Source organism: Saimiri boliviensis, chromosome 18, assembly GCF_048565385.1.
Source record: "Saimiri boliviensis isolate mSaiBol1 chromosome 18, mSaiBol1.pri, whole genome shotgun sequence".
Lineage (NCBI taxonomy): Eukaryota > Metazoa > Chordata > Mammalia > Primates > Cebidae > Saimiri > Saimiri boliviensis.
In genome coordinates, this window is record NC_133466.1 from 42,949,279 (window position 1) to 42,973,905 (window position 24,627).

Genomic DNA, 24,627 nt, shown 5'->3' on the forward strand with positions numbered 1-24,627 from the left:
GTTTCTTATTTTATACATCTAGTCTCAGCATAGGGCATAATGGTTGTTTGAGAGAATAAAGGACCACGTTTTAGTGGAAGAAGGACTCCGATGTACTCTTACAGGTAGAATTGTTTTCTAGGCCTCTGGACCCACAATTTGGTGGAAGAGAGGCAAGAAAAATGATAAACAGTGACATTCCATTCCTGGAAACGTGAGAAAGCAGGTTTAAGGAGCATATCATCATCCTTAACGTGAATTCATTGAAAATAGACTAAAAATGAGTTTACTATGTTGCTGCATTTTATAAATTCATGAAATTAAAGGTTTTTATTTGCTTGTGATCACCTAAGACCATTTTTTAAATTTAACTGTCGTGTTGTTGTTCTTGTAGCTCAAAGCATTCAGTAAACCAGGGTTCCAAGGTGAATGTTTAGATTTTACAGAAGAAACTGCTGATTTGACTTCACTCATGCCATGTTCTTTTAAAGTTCTTCGAGGTTGGTAAGTGTGCTTATTAAGTGTTTTCTGCTGTTATTTAATAACTAATTTTTAAAATTTATATAAATTTATTTTTTGCATGCACAGCGAATCTTTAAAATTTCTCTTCAACAGATATTGGTTACCTGCTAACTGGTCTATATTAATTTTGCTTAATTTGTATTTTGAGCTGTGACAGAATACCGAAAAACAGAATGCTGGTTAAACAACTTAGGGAGCATTTTGATTTTGTCTCTCACTGTGATCTTACATTATTTCCTAAATATTTTGAATGTTTATTTTGTGTATTTACTGTCTAGCATAGTGGAATGCTATAAAAATACCTGGTGTTTTTATCCAAGTAAGACATGTTAATCCTAATTTTTTTAAACTTTTAACAAAGTATTCATCATCCCCATTTCACAGATGTGGAAACCAGGTTCAGAGTTAGCGTTTTCCAAGATTATATACCAAATTTCAGACCTGTGATTGCTTTGGGTTTTTTTCTTTTTATCTCTGAATCTAATATTCTTCCAATTGCAACAACATACTATGTATTTTTCATATGTATATGAAACTGCATGTGAGTCACACAGCTAAAATATATTCTACCATTTTTTTATTGTGCTAAAATATTCATAACAAAATTTACCATTTTAACTATTTTTAACTGTACAGTTTGTGGCATCTCTGTGTATCAAACATCTTCCTAATAACCTATCGAAGTCTGTCTTTTCTTCCATTAAAATATCTTGGGTTTGTCAGTTTTCCTCCCTTCTCCCTTGAACCATGAGAGACCTGAGCCTTCTGTTTTTCACTTGGAAACACTTCAGTATGTTAATTACCCTGTATTTCAGCGTCATCTTATTTCTGGTGTTTACCCCAAACAAATCATAGTCCAATTATTTGTCCCAAAATCCAGTTTAATATTTTTACTAATGCTTTAGTTCCCAGCCATTTTCTAGTACCAGTCCAATCAAGTTCAAACTCTTTCTTTTCCAGACCTTGGCATCAACTAGCTCCCTTTTCCCTATCCACTTCCCGTCCTAGTCTCCTCTCTTCTAATATTCGCTTTCCAAAGCCCCTTGGATCCCCGGGGTCAGCAAACTTTGACTACAAAGAATCACATGGTGAATATTTTTTACTTTGTGAGCTCCGCAGGCTCTGTCCCAGCTACTCTCAACACTGCTGGTAGATACAGCACGACAGCAGCTGTCCACAAACCAGTAGGCACAGCTGCGTTCCGATGAACCATTACTTACGGACATTGACATTTTGATTATGTGTACCATTTCCATGCCATGAAATTGTCTTCTTTTAAATTGTTAAGCCCTTTGAAACTGTGAAAACCAGTCTTAGCTTACGGGCTGTTTGAAAACAAGCAGTGGAGCGGATTTGGCCCACATGCTGCGGCTTGCGGAGGGCTGCTTCATAGCAAGGCTGGAGGTCTCTGGTAAATGTAGCCAGCGGGTGTCGTTTGCTTGGCCTGTACGCCAAGTTAAAAACATTTGTATCAATAATACTTATGTTTAGGATATTTTTCAGAAGAAGCTGTTTTCCACCTTCTCTTTAAAAATCAGATGATTTTAAGACTTGGGGAAAGCTTTTGCCTTTGTCAGTGATTGAACCGACTGCATATGTGCTTTCCAGCCTGCCATAGTCACCACCATTCCCAAGTTTTTTCCACCTGTTACTGCATTTCATTACCTCTGTGGTCTCCTGCAGTCATGTAAGTTTGTGACACCTGCTTAATAATAATTCGGATATATCCTTTAGGTTTCAGTCCACCCCATTCTTTCTGTTAATCTTCTTGATTAACCCGAAATCAAGCAGTCCCTTCCTTCTCCTGTTTCCTATAGCTCTTCTGCCGTGAGCCTCCTTGTATTTGTTTTTGTTTACATACTTAACTCTGAAAAGGAAATGAGAGTTTTACAACATTAAAACACACAAAGTAGGGCACTGTGAGTTAAATAGAAATCTGCAACTCTAATAAGAAATATACATACCAACGACCCGAAATAATTTTGTTACTATTATTTGGTTCTGAGTTTCTTCTACACTAAGATAAAAGAAAATCTCTTACAAGATTTAGGATCATCGTCTGTTCATGAGAAGCACTGAAGATTTTCTGGAGGAAAGTGTATTTTTCTTGACACTGTGTTGTAGGACACACTAGTCACACATATCTTTTCATGTAGGAAATATACAACAGCAGGATAATAAAAAGACAAGAACTATGGGAATTGTATAAGCACCTGGAATGTGTGAGAGACCTGGATTTGAGCCCCGTTCCACCATTTTCTAGCTATACGATTTTAGGCAAAATGGGTCACCTCTGAACCTCAGCTTCCTCATCTGTAAAGGATGGGTAATAATAGTACCCACCTCAAAGGAGTCATATAAGGACGAAAAAAATAATGCCCTAGCTTTATGCCTGGCACATTAGAAACCTTTGATAAATGTTGACTATAAAATGCTTATTACAGTAGAAGACATGACAGTAAGTTATAATGTCACACAGCATTTCTACGGTTATGCAAAGTTGAACTGGTCTAACAAGAGTACAGTCCCGGTGATCTTAAAATACGGGGCTAGAACTTAACCACACCAAAACTAAATTTAGTAACAGCCATTTAATTTTTCCCTTAGGCTCCTTCTTTTCAAAAGGGTATGTATTAAGCAATCTTTTGATGAATGCTGTACTGAAGATAACTCCCCATTGAGGATTCTAAGGGGTTTATTTCTTTTGAAAATTTTCCATTAGTTGTCAGATTTGTAGGTGACGGGATTTATATACTCTTGTGTGATTTTAAAATACCTGTCTTCTATTCTCATCTAAACTGAATACAAAAAAATTTTTAATTTTTCCCCAAAAGAACTTACAATCTGTTCAGGTACTTAATAATCACCATAATCGAATCCCAGAGTGCTGTATTGAAAGCACTAAATAAAAAGAATGTCTTTAGCTTAAAGCAGGCATTGTCTTATTTCAGACTTCCTCTCTATCACTGAGTAGTTTGAGGAACCATGGGAAAATCACCTTTCCTTCCTAATCCTTACTTTTGTTGCCTATAAAATGAGGACGTTCCGAACTCTTAGATTATTAAGGGCACTGTGAAATAGTAAATGTAAAGTGCCTCGCCTCATGCCTGGCACATCAGAAGCAGTGAGGGAGTGATAGTGGTAGCTGGTGTATGTTTTGTTTTTAAAGTTGGTGTGGGCCTGCTCTGTGCTACCTATACTGTGCCCTACCCCTAGCCCAGTTCCCACAGCATGATAATGAGCCTCAACTGCCAAGTGAATGCAATTTGACTGAATGTCTTACTGGTTGGCTTTTAGCTGGCTCCTCTATTACCAAGAAGACATGTTTGTTAATCACTGTGTGTTAGAAGAAGGCCTCTATGCTGACCTTACTTCCTGCGGCTGCCCAGCATCTAAAGTCAAATCTCTCAAGCCCATTGACTATGTAAGTACTTTGCCAAATGCATACTTATGAGACCCCTTTTCTTGTCCAGTTTAATTACCACAGATAATAATGTGAAGTTGGAGTCTGAGGCAGGGAGAATTGCTGGAACCCGGGAGGGGGAGGTTTGCAGTGAGCCGAGAGCGTGCCATTGCACTCCAGCCCCATTGCACTCCAGCAACAAGAGTGAAACTCCATCTCAAAAAAAAAAAAAAATCTCATAATATGAATAATTCATCTGTCATTATAAAACTGAGGTTCACTCATGAAATCCAACCAAAATGTAATATTGATATTCTACTTTTTTTAAAAAAAAAGCAGGGGTATAAAACTCAAGAACTGAAACAATATAGACTTCCACTTAACTTCCAGTTTGATACTTTAATCAATTTGAGTGACATTGGCACAGTTCCTGGGTTTCCTCATCTGTAAAAATGAAAATAAAAATAAAATAACAGTACTTACAAGGCCACTGGGGTATTAAATGAGATTATGCTTATAAAGTGCACAGCATATCGTGAGTGCTCATTTAAATGTTAGCTATTAGCACTATGGTTGTTATTGTTACAGCTGCTTAAATATAAAAATAACTACTTTATTATTCTAGGTAAGTCACGTGACAATTTGTCTGCTCCTAAGGTTAACTATGTTACTTTTAAGACATGGGCCACCACAGACAGTAATTTCAAACCTTGTTTTGTGGAACCAGGACTTTTCTGTCTGATGTGAGCAGAATGATCTGGGTCACCTTGAGGCCCATATTTATAGAGTAAGTAGGTTTTCCTTTTCACCACACTTATTTAGAATTTAAAATGTGAGAAAAACGACCACAACTCCAGGACATCAATTCTGGGCCCCTGGTCAATAGGATCTGTGCAGAGGAACTAGTGAGGATCTGGGGTACTTTTAAGATATCTAGTTATGACAGTTACTTGGGGACATGTTTGGTCAAAGCTCAAGTTTTACACAGAGCTGACTAGAAACTCTACATAATAGTAGTAGTGACTCAGACCTTTCTGTTAGGGCTGACTCCAGGGATAATGGCCATACTCAGGATCTTTGATCTCAACCTAAGCAGTGTAGTCCTATTTCACAAGGCATTCCTGGATAGAGTATTCTTGGTATCAGACTAATTATAGAGTCTTGGCTAAGAACAAGAATTTATAAATAGTGTTCTGGGTTTCTTTCAATGGCTCTCAGATACCAACTAGCAAAGAATAAGTGGCTACTAATACTTTTTGTGGGTTGGAGGAAAACTGGTTAAAAAAAAAAAAAAAAAAAAAGAAAATGTGGTCTGGCAAGTCTCTGCAGGCTTTGACAATGCTGGCAAAGACATTGGAAGATGGTCCACATGTACTGGAAAGTAATTTTTTTAAACCATTTTCAGTGGCCAAATCAGTAGACCGATACTTATTTGGTATTAACTCTAAAAGCAAAAGATAGAGGCCTAAATTTGAAAGTACCATCTTGAAAGGGTTTTGGACAACTCTTAATTCAGTGAACTAAACTATCAAAATGTCTAGGGAGGGCATTTTAGAAACAGGGTCAGAATTAATGAGTGTTACTATTTTTCTGTGAAGAGGCATAATTCCTTTAGATTCTTGAAGTGTAAAATGAAAAATTGGGGAGTGAAAATAAGCAGAAAGAAATATTTTCACGTGAGTCGTCCTGTGCAGTGGCGAGTCTTTAGTTTTGGTCCTGTGGACTCCAGGCAGCATAAGCGAAAGTGCCTGTTGGGAAGGACTTGAAATCTATAGACTTTTCACTTCAAGAATGGTTTAAAGAGTATATTCAGTTTATGTAAGGGTAGCATGTTAGTTATCTTAAGGCCTATTCACAATATATTGAAAATATTTGAAACATCTTTTGCGAAGATGTGTTATGACAGCAGGTTTGCTGTTGAAATGGGAGGAGTATGAGGGAGTTTGGATATCCTACAAAGATCTGCAGATTGACCATGAAGGCACCTCAACAGAGGTCCCAAAGCTTTAAGTTGATCAGATGTAGGAAGATTGATATGTAAACCAGAAGGTCAATTTAGCATTTTGTAATAAGTGGATTCTTGTGACTGGCATGCTCGAGAATTCTGTCCTTGGCATTTTTCCCCCTCTGTGGAAGAACAAGAGAAACTGAATTAGTCATCAGGAGGTTATTTGTTGAGCATAAGATTTGTGTAAAATAAGGTAGATGTCTTGAGATTAGTCTGTAGGCTAACGTTCCTCTCAAAAGAGAGTTCTCTCACTCTCTAGGTCCCAGTTGCTCACATCCTCCAGATTCTGTGTCCTTTCCCTGGAGGCTGCTAGGTACCCTACCTATGCTGCTTCTCTGATTCATTCTGATTCTTTCTGTGATTCTCCCCGCTATATTCTTACTTAGGAATTGATACGCATTTTTGTGTGTGTATGGATTTCGTAATGTCTGTGCCACAATCCAGTGTAATTCTGGATTCATTCTAGGAAAGGTTTCTGTGTAATTAAGTTGACATTATATAAGTATGAGCTAATCCTTTGCTTCTGCTTTTGTTAGTTAAAACTTCAGAATTCTAAGGATGTTGCCTGCAGTTGGTATTCCCAGACATGCTATGGCTTGGTGCTTACGTGTCATTAATATTGAGGAGTCTTAAGACTTCATCTTTATAGAAGATCGGTATATTTTGAAAATGACAGTTTGCTGCTCCAGGCTAACTTCTGTTGGTACAGGTGAAGGTTACATTCCAGAGGGCCACTAAGACATATTTGCAGTGTTGCAGTCATTTTACAGTGCATGGGGCTGCGAGCATAGTTGTCATAGTTCTGCTTCTAACTAATATGACCTTAGGCAGATCTCTTAATTTATCTGTATCTCAGTTAATTTTTCTGTAAAGTAACTGTTAGAACAGGTATTTTCAAATCATGGACAGCCTCCAGTTCTGTTTCAAATAAGTATCCTCTTCATATTTCTAATTGGATATGAAAAAGAATTTATCTGGCTTTAGGATTCACAAGGTCAGAGGGAATAAGGTCATGTATGAGCTTTCACAACAGTCTCCAGAACCTTAGTGGTCTAAAACAAATGTTCATTTCATTTTCATATTTTGTCTCAGAAATGGCAAGACAGTTGTTTGGCCTCCACTTCAGGCTTATGAGTTGGCTTCAGATACACTTTTTGTATATGCTTTGCACTGGGACCAAGTAGGGATGGCGGTGGGAAAGAGGGAGCGAGGGCACAATCACAGAGTCACATTTGAAGCTTCTGCTCAGATTCATCGTGTCCATGCACACATCATTGTGTCCACGCACATTCTGTTTCCAAAAGCAAGCCATAGGAACAAGCCTGACATAAATAGGCAGGGGAATAGACTCTCACCTGGGAAGGGATGAAGTTGACAAAGTATATTCAAACAGTAATACAGTCTACCAGAGATGTGTAAACTCACAGAGGTGTTCTCTGTTACTAGATTTTGGAGAAAATGAGAGGAGATGCAATCTTAATAATTTCTGCCTGCCACTGTAACAGAGCTAACTTCCTTGAAAAAACTTGAGATGAATTTTTAGTGACAGTCTGGAGGTGGTTTGGTGTCTGTCAAATGAAGTATATGGTAGACAAGTAGAAAAGTCTGCCTCAGAATACGGTCCCCAGTTCTCTTTGAAAATTCAGTTAGAATTCTAAAATCATCAACTCATTTAATATAGGGAGATTTAATCACACTAAGATAGCTCTGTATAATCATTTGAGAAAAATAGTAACAAATTAAGTGGCCTAGAATTAGGAAAGTGAACTAAAACCCAGGGTTTTCATAGGCTCTTCACAAAGATATAGATCTGGAAAAATTACGTGTCTAATAATATGCCTAAATACCTATCTTAAACCATAGTGGAATGGGTTTCTATTGACTTTTCTTTAAGATTTTCAGCAGCCTTGGTTTGGTAATAGTTTGATTGCTTAGCAGTGATTACAAGAAGACCTTTTAAGATGAAAGAGATTGAATATCACTAACGAAGCTTAATTGTTTTGTGGGGACCGAAACCAAAGCTTTCTGTATTTAGAAATAATCATACTGGGTGTGAAAGAGCAGTAAGGTGGTAAAAGGACCTACGATGATGCTTGGGGCATTAGTGTAGAGTTCTGTGAATGTAAAACACATCTGATTAGTAATTTTGTAGAAGAAAGTTTAAAGGTATTTCATTTTGCTTTAATCAAAGGAAAATATTTAGGGTGGCTGAATTCTTTCTCTCATCTCAGCCTCTGAAGTAGCTGGGACTACAGGTGTTCACCACCATGCTGGTTAGTTTTTCTGGTGTTTTGATTGAGATGGGGTTTCATTGTGTTGCCCAGGCTGGTCTCAAACTTTTGGGCTCAAGCGATCCACCTCCCAAAGTGCTGGGATTACAGGTGCAAGCCACTGCACCATCCAGCCGAATTCTTTATATAAATATCAAAAATGTGGCATAATAAAACCACTGCTGAAGATGCATTTTATATTTATTCACTCGAAAGTACTGAATACCTACTATTTACTAAATACTGTGCTAAGTACTGAATATTGAATAAAAGAAGAATTAGCATAACAAGCTCATCATCAAATCCAAATGTTATCTTCCTCTTGGCCTCTCAAGTGCAGTGTTCCTCAGATACCTATTCTTGGCCTTTTCTCTGTTGTGTTTAGAAATTTTCATTATCGTAACCTCAGCTCTTGCCTCCATCAGTGTAGATGATTCACAAAATATCTAGAGTAAGCAACAGTTGGTTATTCCCTGAGCTCCATTCCCAGATTCGACATGGGTCTTCAGTAGGTTTTGCCTGCATCCCATTTTCCCTCACAGACTTGTTCTTCTCTTCTGCCCTGTTTCTGTTGAAAGCCATCATCATTACCTCCCATCATCTGGTCTTACGGTTAGTCTTCATCTTTGATTCTCCCTACTTCATGACTTAAATCATCCAATCAGCAGCTCTCAGTATTATTCTACCCCATAATATGTCTTTATTTATTTATTTATTTATTTATTTATTTATTTATATTTGAGTTGGAATCTGGTTCTGTTACCCAGTCTGGAGTGCAGCAGCACAGTCTCGGCTCACTGTAACCTCCACCTCCCAGGTTCAAGCAATTCTCATGCCTCAGCACCTCTCAAGTAGCTGAGATTACAGGCACATGCCACCACTCCGGGCTAATTTTTGTATTTTTAGTAGAAATGGGGTTTCACCATGTTGGCCAGGCTGGTCTCCAACTCCTGACCTCAAGTGATCCGCTGGCTTTGGCCTCCCAAAGTGCTGGGCTCACAGGCGTGAGCCACCACACCCAGCCCCATTTGCGTCTTAAGCTTTTCCTCTTATCCCCTTTCCACCACCATGACTAAGTTGAGTGCCTTATTCTTTCTAAAGCTATTGTAATGGGTACATAACTAATTTTCTGCCTTTTTCAGTTTTTCTTCTTTGCAGCTTTGAGCATGTAGCCTTCCCATAAGGCCCAGACCTGACATCAGGTCCTGCTTTGCCAATATTACTGCTCACAGATCTGTTTACAAGCTTTCCCTCTCGCCTCCCAGTACCTTCCTTAAACTTTCTCTATTGTATGTGGAAACATAGAGTGAAGTTTTTCTCTCTTCTTTCTAAATTCTTTGATATCTAATTTAAAGGACCTCAATTCTAGGAAGCCTTCAACGATCCTCATTTCTTAAAGTGACTTTTGTCTGTCCTGAATATTCTTTCTCTGCATTTTAAGATGCTTTTCACTTTTCTCCTTTTCATCACACTTAGTGAAACTGTAAAGCTATTGAGGGCATGATTAATAGTTAATGTAGCTTTGAATTCTGTCACCCTTATGTCCCCACTACTTAGCACAATGCTATAAAAATATCAAGAGTCCATTATGTAATAAGTGGACTAAATAACCTAATTTATTCATGCCTAAAATATATAGGCAGTATTTGTGTGAAGTTCATTCTTCTACTTCAGCTCATCCATAAGAGGGGTTGTACTTTGGTCTTACTATAGGTTTGTGTCTTACCCATTCACAGTGTTGTATTAGTAGCTTTAGAATTTGGGGGTTGGCAGGGAACCTAAGTTTAAAAAAAAAAAGTAATTTACAGCTGCTAGCTATTAATGAAATGCTTTAAAGTCAGACTGGGTATTAAAAGAATAATGACATATATAGACAGGAGCAAGATACATGAGCAACTGTTGATTGATCAAAGATGGACATAACTGCAACTTTCAGACTATTGCATAAAACATTAAGCACTGCACCAGGAGCGTGTGGGCTAACCTGTTTTATTACCTTTCCATGGGAGCAGTGTTAGCTGGTTGCTTCTCTAATTTCTCCACTGGGGCTTGGAATGGAAGTTTGGCTGCTTTGAAATAATAATCCGGCCCTGGCAGCTCCAAGCAGGCAAAACCAAAGAACCATTATAACAAGAGGCTGTAGAAAAACTTCAGATGAAATTAACACTGCGATGACATAAATGATCTTAAGATGTAGACTAAGAATTGGCAAGACAATGATTCATTCTGTGGAAGGATACTGAATAAGAGGCACAGCTACAAATAGAGAGAGACTATAAATCCAGCCTCAGAATGAAACGTTGGAATGAGTTTATAAAGTGTAGAAGAATTTGGTTACTATTAAACTTTTTAGCTGAACCCATAGTTAATGGTATCAACTATTATGCACATTTTGAAAATGAAAGCCAACAAAAACTTACAGTAGACATCACACTTCCCAGTGAGATATTTGAAACAACTCTCTTTGATTCGGGCAGAAGGCAAAGGTCTCCCTGTCACCACTGCTGTTCAGTATTCTAAAGTTCTAGCTAATAAAAAAAGTTTAATCTAAAAAATAAGATTTAAAAAAGGAAGAAAGAAGACTGGCAAGAGCATCTATGATATAAATGATAAATTGTTAGGGCTAAAGCATATCTTTAAAAGTTGCAGGGTATAAGATAAATAGCAATTAAACTATAGCAATTAAGGGTACTTTGAAATAAATCTAACACAAGGCAGTAAGTTTTTTCCTAGGAATATTATAAAACCTGTTAAAGGAAGTAAACTTTGGAGAGATACGATCTTTTATAGGTAAAAAGGCTCAATATTGTAAAGATATGGTCGTCCCCAAATTAATGTTTTTTTAGGCAAAACAACAGTGTTCTGTCCCTTTGGGGGGTGGAGGTGGGGAGTAAAACATGACAAGCTTATCCTAAGATTAATTTGAAAAAGATGATGGGTCCAAAATTGCCCCGATAATTTTTAAGAACAACATGTAGGGTCACTTATCCTACCAAATATATATTGGTTTATACAGCAGTATTAATTAGTGGGAGTCGGTACAAGGAGAGACAAATGGGATAGGGGAATAGGGTAGCATGGAAACTGACCTATATAATAATAGAATTTGGAAGACAACAGCGTTTCAATGGAGCTATGATGAACTGTTAAATAATGTTGAGAGAATTGACCTATTCCATGGAAAAACATAGTTAGAATCTTGCTTTCCTCCATACACAAAAATAAGTTCCAGGTGGACTAATAACAACTAAATGTGAAAAGCAAACTTTACAACCGAGAAGAAAATGTAGGAATCTATCCTGATGATACTGGAGTAGGATGGCTTTCTTGAAACAGAAAAAGCACAAATGAATAAGTAAACCGTGAAAGCCAGACGTATTAGTTTCCTATTGCTGATGTAACAAATTTCTATAAACTTAGTAGCTTAAGATGACAGATATTCACAGTCTTACAGTTCCACAGGCCAGAAGGCCGAAATTGGTCATACTGCAGTAATCTTAAGGTGTCAGCAGTCATTCCATCTGGGCAGCTTTAAGGAAGAACCCATTTCCTTCCCTTTTCTAGCTTCTAGAGGCCACCAGCATTCCTTAACTCATGGCCTTCTTTCATCTTCAGTGTGCACCACTCCAAGCTTTGCTGTTTATCTGCTCTCTATCTCTGACCCTCCTGCCTTCCTCTTACAGGGACCCTGGTGGTTACATTGGGCTTACCTGAGCCATCCAGGTGATTGTCCCCATCTCAAGGTCCTTAATTCTTAATCATATCTGTAAAGTGCCTCTTTACCATGTCAGGTAACATATTCACAGGTTCTAAGAATTAGGATGTGAACATTTGGGGTGGGGTGGGGAGAGGCATTAATTATTCAGACTGCCACAGCAGCCACAGAATATGTTTACATTCTATATAACCTGCAATGGTTTAGTGTACGAATATAAGAAGGGCTCTTAGCTGGCTGTGGTGGCTCATACCTGTAATTCCAGTGCTTTGGGAGGCTGATGTGGGAGGATTGTTTGAGGCCAGGTATTCCACACGAGCCTGGACGTGGCTGGTCCCTGTTTCTACAAATAAATAAATAAATAAAATAATTAGAAGAGCTCTTTTAAACCAATTCAGAAAAATCCATTTCAAAAACCAACAGAGGATATAAATAGGCAGTTTATAGAAGAGGGAAAAATGGCTCAGGACATCCAAAGGATGTTAATCCTCACTAGTGATCAAGGAAATAAAATTTACAACAATGAGGAGGTAACATTAGCTTACTCTAGTTGCAGACATTTTAAAATCTGAAAATACTAAGATTTGGCTTAGTTGCAGGGAAGTAAGATTATTCATACACAGCTAGTGAAAGAAGTGTTCATTACAGTAGTCGGGGGACTCAGGACATCTGTTGCAGCTCTGGTGGATGAAACAAATAACCACACATTCCTGTAAGGGAGTGAAACATAATAGGTACAATGATTTGGAGAGCTACATGTATGAAGAGTCAAATTTCAAACACAGTAGGCAAGAAAAGCAGGCTACTAAAGATGTTACAGTAGAATACATTTTCTGTAAATTTTAAAAACAAGATGCATAACCATTAATAGAAATATAAAAATATAAGCTGAAAAAATTTACAACTTGAGCATAGCGGTCATCTTGGGGAGTTGGGAGTTTAAATTCATCTGTATTTGTTACGTTTTATTTATTTTAAAACTTTGACGCAAATACAGTAAAACTAAAATGTACTATGTGTGGATTTTAAGTGCATGGTCATCTGTGTTATTTACTCTTTTTGAAATGTATCATAGTTTTTTTTTTAAAAAAGAAGGAAACAAAGACCAGTAAGAAAGATAAATCCATATTGAAACTGATTTTCTAAACCAAATGAGAGAGGCTCTGAGAAGGGTTAGAGTTTACTGGTGAAGAGTTCGGTTTGAGTGTCTTAGAGACCTTCTCGGTTCAAGTCCTGACTCTACCACTAGTAACTGTTAACTGAGTGACCCCGGGTGTGTTTCTTTTCTTTTTTTTATGAGACGGAGTCTTGCTCTGTCACCGGGCTGGAGTGCAGTGGCGCGATCTCAGCTCACTGCAGCCTCTGCCTCCCAGGTTGAAGCGATTCTGTGCCCCAGCCTCCTGAGTAGCTGGGATTACAGGTGTGTGCCATCATGGCCAGGTAATTTTTTGTATTTTTAGTAGAGACGGGATTTCATTGCGTTAGCCAGGATGGTCTCGATCTCCTGACCTTGTGATCCGCACTCCCCGGCCTCCCAAAGTGCTGGGATTACAGGCATGAGCGACTGCTCCCAGCCTCTGTGGGGGCATGTTTCTCACCACTCTAAGCTTCGACATTCTCATTGAGGAAAACATGAGAGTTAAATGAACCGGTGCATGTGACACCTTTATTTAGCCCATGATATACACTCAACAATATTATAATAGCTCATAGACAATAGTTAATATTTGTTATTCAACACTGAGTCTTGAAAGGCTGAGGTATTTATATGATTTTAAGTAGGCCAAGTCTAAAATTCTGGATTAGAGTCTTACTGGAGATCTATGAGCCTTCAATTCAATTTTTATCATTTCAAATACTTTTTTCGTCAGCATACTGTTTGGTATTTCTTTGGAACTGAAGGGTTTGAGGTATGCATGATGGTTAATTTCCTTTAATTCAGTCTAATTCCACTTAGTTTTTTTAGCATTGGTTCATTTGGCAAAGATTGGGGTGCATTGATATTTTGGGGCTATACAAATAGGGCTGTTCTCAGTGGCTGATTGCAAAATATTTCTAAATTAAAAGTATATGTTATATTTAGGGCCTAACCAATTAATGTAACCTTGAAACGATCAACACTTTTTCAGTACAAATGATGACTTGAACCCTAAAGAACTATACAGTGCCAAAGTGCAAGTCTGTTTAGTTTTTTTTAATGGGAAAAAAAATAGTATTATATAGATTTTTAAATTTTTATCCAGTTATTTTGAGGAGATGTTGATGTAAATGTAGTCCTAGTAGAGTACTTGTACTAAGGTCTCAGCACTTCAAATTTAGATAGCGGACACATTTGTTTAGCAATGGAATAAGTAAGAATGGGTCATAGATGATAGCTAAGCAAGATGAAGTCAGGGTCCCGTCTAATAGCACACCTGCCAACCAGAGATGTTCTACATGATAAGATAATGGTATTTAGAGCATTTTAGAACAGTAGCTTTGGGGTTAAGAACACAATCTCTGCTGTCTTGGATTCAAATGTCAACTGTGCCTCTCCTCTTCATCTGTGAAGCAGGGATAATAATAGTCCCCACATCGAAGGTAACTTATAAGGACTAAATGAGTTAAGTACAGAGCAGAGAAGAGCTAAGATGGCCTATTAGATGTAGCTAGTTACAGCTCCGTCTACTGAGAGTCTAGGCCATCAAGAAGAACAGCATATGGGAAAACTGGATATCCATACACAGAGGAATGAAACTAGACCCCTATCTCTTACCATATGCAAAAAGTCAAATCAAAATGGATTAAAGACTGAAATCTAAAACCTCCAGTTATGAAACTACTATGGAAAACATTGGAGAAAATCTCCAGGACATTGATCTGGGCAAAAACTTGAACAATACCCCACAAGCACAGGCAGCCAAAGGAAAAATGGACAAATGGGATGACATCAGGTTAGAAGTTTCTGCACAGCAAAGGAAGACAGTCAACAAAGTGAAGAGACAACCCACAGAATGGAAGAAAATACTTACAAACTACCCATCCAACAAGGTATTAATAACCAAAATATGTAAGGAGCTCAAACAACTGGAAAGACTCTAACAATCTGATCAAAAAATGGGCAAAAGATTTGAATAGGCATATGTGGGTCTTCTCAGAAGAAGACACACAAATGACAAACAGGCATATGAAAAACGGCCCAACATCACTGATCATCAGAGAAATGCAGATCAAAACTACAGTGAGGTGGGGCCAGGCACAGTGACTCACACCTGTAATCTAAGCACTTTGGGAGGCTGACACAGACAAATTATGAGGTCAAGAGTTCGAGACCAGCTTGGCCTAAATAGTGAAACCCCGTCTCTACTAAAAATACAAAAATTAGCTGGGTATGGTGGTGCATGCCTGTAATCACAGCTACTTGGGAGGCTGGGGCAGGAGAATCACTTGAACCTGGGAGGCGGAGGTTGCAGTGAGCCGAGATTGCACTACCACACTCCAGCCCGGGCGACAGAGCAAGACTCTGTGTTGGAGGAAAAAAAAACAAACTGCAATGAGGTATCATCTCATTTCACTTAAAACAGCTTGTATCCAAAAGGCAATAACAAATGCTGATGAGGAAGTGAAGAAAAGGGAAGCCTTTTACACTGTTGGTGGGAATGTAAATAAATACAGGAACTATGTAGAACAGTTGGGAGGTTCCTCAAAAAACTGAAAATTGAGCTGCCCTATGATCCAGCAATCCCACTGCTGGTATATACTCAAAAGAAAGGAAAACTGCATATTAAAGGGGTATCCACACTCCCATGTGTGTTGCAGCAGTGTTCACTATAGCTGTGATTGGGAAGCATCCAATTGTACATGTAACACATTTTCTTTTTCATCTGTGGAATATCTGTTCATCTTGTGTTGCAGACATCTATGGAACATTTGTTCATCTTGTGTTCATCCACACATTTTCTTTATTCATCCACAGATTCATCTGTGGATGTGATAAAAATAAAATGTTTTATATGTACACAATGGAGTACTACTATTCAGTCACAAAAAAGAATGAGGTCCTGTCATGTGTAGCATTTATAGAACTGGAGATCATTATGTTAAGTGAAATAAGTGAGGCACAGAAAGATAAATTTTGCAGGTTCTCACTTATTTGTGGGATTTAAAAATCAAAACAATTGAACTCATCCACATGGGGAGTAGAAGGATGGTTACCAGAGGCTAGGGCGGGCGTGGGGGGGTATGGTTAATGGTTACAGAAAGATAGAATGAATAAGACATACCATTTGATCACACAGTAGGGTGATTGATCACACAACAGGGTGACTATAATCAATAATAACTTAATCGCACATTTTAAAATAACTAAGATTGCAATTGGATTGTTTGTAACATAAAAGATAAATGCTTAGGACATGGATACCCCATTCTTCATGATATGATTATTTACATTTGCATGCCTGTATCAAAATATGTATCTCACAGATGGGTACACTTACTGTGTACCCCCCAAAATAAATAAGGCCAACACTCACTGAGCAGATCTTTGGAAATAAGCCCTCGAGAGTGGCCAGGGAGAAGACGTAGGCCCTGGACTCACAGGAGGGAGCTGGGAACCCTGTGCAAGATTGCCAAGCACCATTACTTGTGTGGCTTCTGAAGAAGGAGTGATTCAAAAAGGTGTGAAGTGACCCACTCTTGCCATGGAACTCCGGAAGGCGACCTGCAGGAGACGCCACAGCCTGCACCAAAGTTGAGCTGGCTGGGAGAACGGCTTGAAGAGTTGGCAGTGCCAGGACTGCAGTGCGAACAGCTGCAGTGGAGCGTTTCCATCCCTTAAGGCTTGCCATGCTCCAGATTGTTTTGGCCTTTGTTGACTGACAGACCTGGACACAGTATAGTGACAAAAGTACACTTAAGTACATATAGGCCACTGACACTATAAAGCAACTACACAGTCAAGTCTACATAACAACCAGTTAACAACACAATGATAGGATCAAATCTGCACATATCAATGTTACCTTGAATGTAAACAGGTGAACTGCCCCACTTAAAAGTGACAGAGTGGCAAGCTGGGTGAAGAGGACCCAACTGTATGCTATTTCAAGAGACTCATATCACATGCAGTGACACCCATAGGCTCAAAGTAAAAAGATGGAGAAAAATCTATCAAGCAAATGGAAACCAAAAAAGAGCAGGAGTTGCTCTTCTTAATTCAGACAAGTCAGACTTTAAACCAACACGATCAAAAAGAACAAGGAAGGGTATTACATAATGATAAAGGGTTCAGTTCAGCAAGGCTTAACTGTCCTACATATGTATGCATCCAATACAGGAACACCTAGATTCATAAAACAAGTTCTCAGAGACCTCCAAAGAGACTTCATCACATAATAATAATGGGAGAATTCAACACCCTACTGACAGTGTTAGTCAGATCATCAAGGCAGAAAACCCACAAAGATGTTTGGGCCCTAAACTCCTCAACACTTGACCAAATAGACATCTGCCGAACACTCCACCCAACAACCACATTATTCTCATACGCACATGGCACATTCTCTAAAATCAACCACAAGCTCAGCCATAAACCTGTTCTTAACAAAATCTATCAAAATCATACCAAACACACTTTTGGGCCACAGTACAATAAAAATCGAAATCAATACAAGACAGTCTCTCAAAACCATATAATTGCATGGACATTAAACCATCTGCTCCTGAATGACTTTTATGTAAATAATGAAACTAAGGCAGAAATCAAGCAATTTTTTGAAGCTAATGGAAACAAGGATACAACATGTCAGAATCTCTGGGACACAATTACAGCAGCGTTAAGAGGAAAGTTTATAGGGCTAAACACCCACATCAAAACGTTAGAAGGACCTCAAAGTAACATGACACTTAGAAAAACTAGAAAAAAATAAGAGCAAACCAACCCCAGAGCTAGCAGGAGATAAGATATAATTCAAATCAGAGCTGAACAGAATGAAGTTGAGATGTGAAAAACCGTGAAAAGGATCAGCAAACCCAGAAGTTTTGTTTCTTGAAAGAATAAAACTGATAGACTGCTAGCTAGACTAATAAAGAAAAAGGTAGAGAAGGTCCAAATAAACACATTCAGAAGTTACAAGGGAGACATCACTGTTGACCCCACAGAAATACCAAAAAAAAAAACCCTCACAGACTAGTACCTCTATACATACAAACTAAAAAACATAGATGTATATATATATCTGGAAACATACAACCTCTCAAGATTGAACCACAAATAAATTAAAACCCTAAACAGTCCAATAACAAGTAGGTAAATTTAATCAGTAGTAAAAAACTTACCAACCAGCTACACAGCTGAATTCTCCCAGACATATAAAGAAGGGCTGGTGCCAATCCTACTGAAATTACTCCAAAAATAAAGGAGGAGGGATTCCTCCCTAACTCATTCTATGAGGCCAGCATCATTCTGATACCAAAACCTGATAGAAACACACGAAGAAACAAAACTTTAGGCCCACATGCCTGATGAGAAAAGATGTAAAAATCCTCAACAAAGTACTAGCAGACTGAATTCAGCAGAATATCAAAAAGTTAATCCACCACAATCAAGTAGACTTTACTTCTGGAATGTAAAGCTGGTTCAATATGTACAAATCAATAGATATGATTTACCACATAAACAGAACTAAAAACAAAAACCAAATGATTGTCTCAATAGATTCAGAAAAGGCCTTCAATAAAATTCAACATCTTTTCATGATAAAAACACTCAACAAACTAGGCACTGAAAGAACATATTCAAAAGAAGAGACATTATGAGCCCATTGCCAACATCATACTGAATGAGGAAAAGCTGGGAGCATTCCCTTGAGAACTGGAACATGAGAAGGATGCCCACTGTTACCTCTGCTGTTCAACACAGTACTGGAAGTCCTAGCCAGAACGAGCACACGAGAAAGAAGTGAAAAGCATCCAAATAGGAAAAGAGGGAGTCAAGCCATCTTTCTTCACAAATGATATGATTCTATACTTAGAGAACCCCATAGTCTCTGCCCAAAGCAGGCGTCCCCAAACTACGGCCCGCGGGCCGCATGCGGCCCCCTGAGGCCATTTATCCGGCCCCCCGCTGCACTTCAGGAAGGGGCACCTCTTTCATTGGTGGTCAGTGAGAGGAGCACAGTATGTGGTGGCCCTCCAACGGTCTGAGGGACAGTGAACTGGCCCCCTGTGTAAAAAGTTTGGGAACGCCTGGCCCAAAGGATCCTAGATTTGATAATTAACTTCAATAATGCTTCAGGATACAAAATCAATGTAGAAAAATCAGTAGCATTTCTATATACTAGTAATGTTCAAGCCGAGAGCCAAATCAAGAAAGCAATTCCATTCACCAGGGAGGTGAAAGATCTCTACAATGAAAATTACAGAACACAGCTGAAAGAACTCGGAGACAACACAAACAAAGGGAAACACTCCATGCTCATGGATAGGAAGAATCAAGGAAGAATCAGTGTCATTAAAATGGCCATACTGCCCAATGATATTTATAGATTAAAAACTGTTCCTATCAAAGTACCAACATTTTTTGACAGAATTTGGTAAAATTACTCTAAAATTCACATGGAACCAAAGAAGCCCAAATAGCCAATGCAATCCTAAGCAAAAAGAACAAAGCTGGAGGCATCATGCCACCTAACCTCAAACTATATTACAAGGCTCCAGTAACCAAAACAGCATGGTACTGGTACAAAAACAGACACACAGGCCAATGGAAAAGGCTAGATAACTCAGAAATAAAGCCTCACATCTACAAAAATTTGATCGTTGACAGAGTTGACAAGAACAAATAGTGGGGAAAGGACTCCCTATTAGTAAATGGTGCTGGAATAATTGGCTAGTCGTTATGCATAATATTGAAACTGAACCCCTTGCTTTCACCATATGCAAAAAAACAACTCAAGACGGATTAAAGACTCAAGCGTAAAACGTAAAAGTGTTAAAACTCTAGAAGAAAACCTAGGAAATACCATTCTGGACACAGGCCCTGGCAAAGATTTTATGAGGAGACCTCCAAAAGCAATTACAACAAAAGCAAAAATTGACAAATGGGACCTAATTAAAGGGCTTCTGCACAGCAAAAGAAACTATCAACAAAGTAAACAATACACAGAATGGGAGCAGATACTCCCAAGCCATGCATTCAACAAAAGTCTAATAAGGAACAAAGCAACAAGCAAAAAAACAACCCCATTAAACAGTGGGCAAAGGACATGAACAGACGCTTCTCAAAAGAAGATACACATCTGACCAACAAGCATGAAAAAATGCTCAACATCCCTAATCAGTAGAGGGATGCAAATCAGATCCACAGTGAGATGCTATCTCATACCAGTCCAAATGGCTGTTACTAAAAAGTCAACAAATAACAGATGCTAGTGAGATTGTGGAGAAAATGGAATGTTTATACTGTTTGGGGAATGTGCATTAGTTCATCTGTTGTGGAAAGCAGTTTGGAGACTTCTCAAAGAACTTAGAACTACCATTTGACCCAGAAATTCCATTACTGGGTATATACTCAAAGGAATATAAATCATTCTATCATAAAGACACATGCACATATATATTCAGGGCAGCACTATTCACAATAGCAAAGACATGAAATCATCCGAAATGCCCATCAATGTTGGATTGGATAAAGAAAATGTGGTACGTAGCCACCACGGAATACCACGCAGCCATACAAAAGCAGATACCATGTTCTTTGCAGCAACACGGATGCAGCTGGGGGCCATTATCTGAAGCGTATTAACACAAGAACAGAAAACCAAATATGGCATGTTTTCGCTTCTAAGTAGAAGATAAACGTGAAATACACATGGACACTATGAGGGGAAAAATAAACACCAGGACCTGCTTGAGCAGAGAGGGCAGGAGGGGGATGAGGATCGAAATACTACCTATTGGGTACTATGCTCGTTACCTGGGTGATGAAATAATCTATGCACGAAACCCCTATGACATGCAATTTATCCATGTAACAACCCTGCACATACACTCCGGAACAGAAAATAAAAGTTGGTAGGAAAAAATAAATGACAAAACACAGTTCTACAATCCGTAAACAATGTATTTTAGGATTTAAAGTTTTTCAAATCTTAATCAGTAATATGATTCATCTATGGCCCGTAAGGAAACACGCCCAGCAGGATTCTGGGCTATACCCTAATTAAGCATATTTCGATTCCTATAGTCAAAGTTATGCACACCTGCGCAAATTGGGTAATATAATAAATAGACGTCAGTTTATTCTGGTTGAGTTTTGTTGACTAGGAAAAAAATTTTGATTTTAAAGCTTTTTGGATTAAAGACCAATGAGTTGGTATTGAGCATATATATCTATGGATCGATAGAGATATATAACTTAGATCAATAATTTCCAGCACATATTAAGTGCTAGATATGTTAATTTCTACTGTTTTTGTCACTTAAATTATTATTTTAGTTGATGGGATGAGGAGGAACAGCGAGTTTTGTCTTTTTTCTTATTGCAATTTTCATTTATACAATTTGGTCAAGTATTCTTTTTCTTTCATAACCACATCTTTTTTTTAGAAACTTATTTCCTCTTTACATGATTTAGACTTAATCCAGCAGCAATGTCTTGTTAACTGCTGACATCTAAGAAGAGCCTCTAGCCGCAAATGGTTGGCCAGCTTCTAAGTTAACATGGACCAAAGCCAAGACATTTGTAGAGCTGTAATCAACTGTAATCAAATTTGGGTTTTTTTTTTTTTATGTTTGGAACGTTCAGATTACTGTGTCATCTTCAGTTTTAAAGACTTATTAATAGTTTCTCTCTCTTCCTATTCTCATGTTAGGGAAATGTATCAGAAAAATATGATTTTAAGATATTAATAGTTACTTAGCACCCTTTTTTTCCCAAAAGATTATTAACCAGCCCCCATCATCCTGTCCAGATTAGCACTGTGTTGACCTTCCTAATCTTCCTAACCTTTAAATACATATATAATTCAAGTATATTTATAAATTAAATAAAGTAATTTAAAGTAGAAAAAAAATCAAAGCTTCAAAACAGTAGATGTTCTCAAATGTAAAATTTGATAATTGGACCACATAGTAATAGCGTTTTGTTGTTGTTAATAGAGAGGTGGGATTTTTTCCGTATTGATTTATCAGTCATAGCTCTTCTTTGGGTAATGCTATCGGCTTACCTTCTTTGCTCATTTGTCCAACAGGTCTCTTAGAGTACCCTTACTAATTTATATAAACTGTTACAATGTTTAAAATATTGCCTGTCATCTTACACAATTTTTTGCCTCAATATCCCTGGATCATTATTTTTAAAAACATAGACGTTTACACATTTTTTGTTCCCTCCATCAAGCTTTTCATCTTTCCTTGAGATACATTCTAGAGGTAGAATTGCTAGAATCAAGAGATTGAATTTAAGGGAGTTTCGGTGACAATGCCAGCCTTTTGAAAAATATCTTTGTGGGCATCCTGCAAAAGGAAGACGAAAAATGTACATAAATCTATTTTTCCTAGAAAAATGCTTAGCATTAAAATTACACTCTGATAAAAGGCTTTTAAATGTTTTCTTCCTCTGGGATATAAAACAGTTAACAGCGTGCCAGCAGTAAATGCCTTCGATGTCGATGTCGGTTGCTCTTACCCCAGCAAGCTTTTCTCTGGGACAGTGTTGCTGATGTTTGACTTGGAGCCCTGGCCAGGCTCCTTACCATCTGCTCTTCCTCACTCATCGGCAACTCAACAAGGAAATGTGTGGTAAAACTTAAGGTGGAATGCTTTCTAAAAGTCTTCAGGGTGGAGATGTTGAAAACAACCCACCATATAGTCAGGGCTATGGATTTTATTGTCTGCTTACTTTCAGTTTGTTTTTATAAACTGTTGGGATGCTTCCACTTTATTTTGCAGACAGCAAAAGAGGTGGCTAGCCTTGCCTGTGGCCACTTAATCAGTCAGTGATTAGAGATGAGTTTTTATTTCCGGTGCGGTCAGTGGTGTCTACTGAGGGAAAATCAGTGCTTCTAGGCAGGCTTTCCATCTTAGCCTACGGCCTTACTGCACACAGCAGTCGTTACAGTCTTTGCCAGTATCCTGTAACCCCTACATCTGTAGTATCCAACACCATAGCACCAGCCACCTGTGGTTATTTAAATTAAATTAATTCAGTCCCTTGGTCGCACGGGTCACATGTGGCTAGTGGCCGCCATATCAGAGAGTGCAGGTACACATTCCTGTCCCGGCAGGAACTTCCCACACGTTTCCCGATTTTAAATGGAAATTTCTTGGCATCCCTTTTCTAACTTTCCTTTTATTTCCGAGGAGTTCATCCTCTCCAAAGTGATCGTTTTGCTCATAAACTGACGGGAAGCAGTGGATCATACCTCGGCCTCCTTCCCTGGACCGTCCTTTCTGCCTTGCGTTATTGCACCACCGCCTTCCACAAAGCAGGCTCGCAGGCCGCTGCCCTGTTTCCCTCCTGCTCCTCGCCAAGTTTTTCTAGTAAACAGCCTGTACACCTATTACAGCCCGTACAGTTTCTCACCACTTACTCTCCAGCCCGTATAACCTGGATTTTAACTTCATTTCGGACGTGCCGAAACGGCGCTCATAGGGTTGCCAGCTGCCCTCTGAGTGTCAAACCCAAACAGCCCTACCTCAGTCACCGTTTTCTTCGGCATGGAAAGAGTTTGATGCCGTGGGGAAGGTCTTCCTTGTGATTCTCTGCCTCCTTCACTTGTGCAGTGCCAAGGGGCCCTGTTTCGGCTGTGTTCTCCTGATTGGTTTGTGCGGTCACTTCCGCCTCCCGTCTTTCAGCCTGGCCCGCTGTGAGTGGCAGCGCAGTTCTGCTTTCCTTACATTCCCATTTTGTTACCCGTGGCTCTGGTGTTACCCGGATTCTGAGAATTCCCAAATTCAGCATCTCTCAATCTGGTCTTTTCCCTGAACTCCAGATCCAAAGGTCCAGTGTGTGTTGGACATCTCTGTTAAGATTATCCTGCCTCCCTCTCAACATTAAGATACCTGGGCATGCTTTTTTCCTTTATTTCTGTATATACGACACATTATACCAGCATGTCCCAAACCGCGACTTTTCGCATTTTTCCTCACTGATTCCATTTGTTGGCCTTAGCGCGCATGTCTGTTTTATCACTGTGATATGAATAGTTTTCCTGGCCACCCCTTACTCCTGACCTTCCCTCTGACCCCTGTTTTAGGTCTGCAACTATTATTCTTTGACCGCAAATATTCTCCCAGTCCTGGTGCTGTTACTTCCATTCTTTCTATTCTTCACGCGCGTTGTTGCCAGACAGATTTCCTGAAGGCCATTAAAAAATACATATACACGATGCAAACTTGTAATAATTACCAACTTAAAATTAATAATACCAATTTAAAATAAATATTCCCATAGTTCAAAAGTCAAAGTATACCAAAAGGCACTTAGTCAAGAAACTGTGCTCCCACCTGTGCCCTTCATCTTCTCTCGTGCAGCCTTCCCAGCAGGTAGGCATGGTTACCAGTTGCATTTTGTATTTTTCAGAAAAATGTTTATGTGTGTACAAGCCCATATATGTGTTATATGCACAGAAATTTTCCTTTTCTGCAAATGGTAGTATATGAAATGTTTTTTATACTAGCCTTTGCATGTATTTCTAAAGAATATATCTCCTCATTCTTTTTCACAGCTGTATAAGATTCTTCTGTG

At 38.7% G+C, this 24,627-nt stretch overlaps 2 protein-coding genes across 3 annotated transcripts in view; one reads left to right on the top strand and one right to left on the bottom strand.

The window, feature by feature from the left end:
• CRYBG3 (crystallin beta-gamma domain containing 3) overlaps positions 1–24,627 on the top strand; it is a 134,769-nt gene that overhangs the window by 93,647 nt on the left and 16,495 nt on the right. For both annotated transcript variants that reach the window (XM_039480486.2, XM_074389183.1), the window contains 2 exons: positions 374–483; positions 3,799–3,925. In XM_039480486.2, coding sequence (XP_039336420.2) covers positions 374–483; positions 3,799–3,925 — 237 coding nt within the window. The remainder of the gene's footprint in view (positions 1–373; positions 484–3,798; positions 3,926–24,627) is intronic.
• The window catches only part of RIOX2 (ribosomal oxygenase 2), a 71,025-nt gene continuing 48,715 nt past the window's right edge, over positions 2,318–24,627 (bottom strand). The window contains exons 9-10 of the mRNA XM_074389188.1: positions 12,151–12,240; positions 2,318–2,368 (exon numbers count right to left, since the gene is read on the bottom strand). Coding sequence (XP_074245289.1) covers positions 2,363–2,368; positions 12,151–12,240 — 96 coding nt within the window. The 3' untranslated portion in view covers positions 2,318–2,362. The remainder of the gene's footprint in view (positions 2,369–12,150; positions 12,241–24,627) is intronic.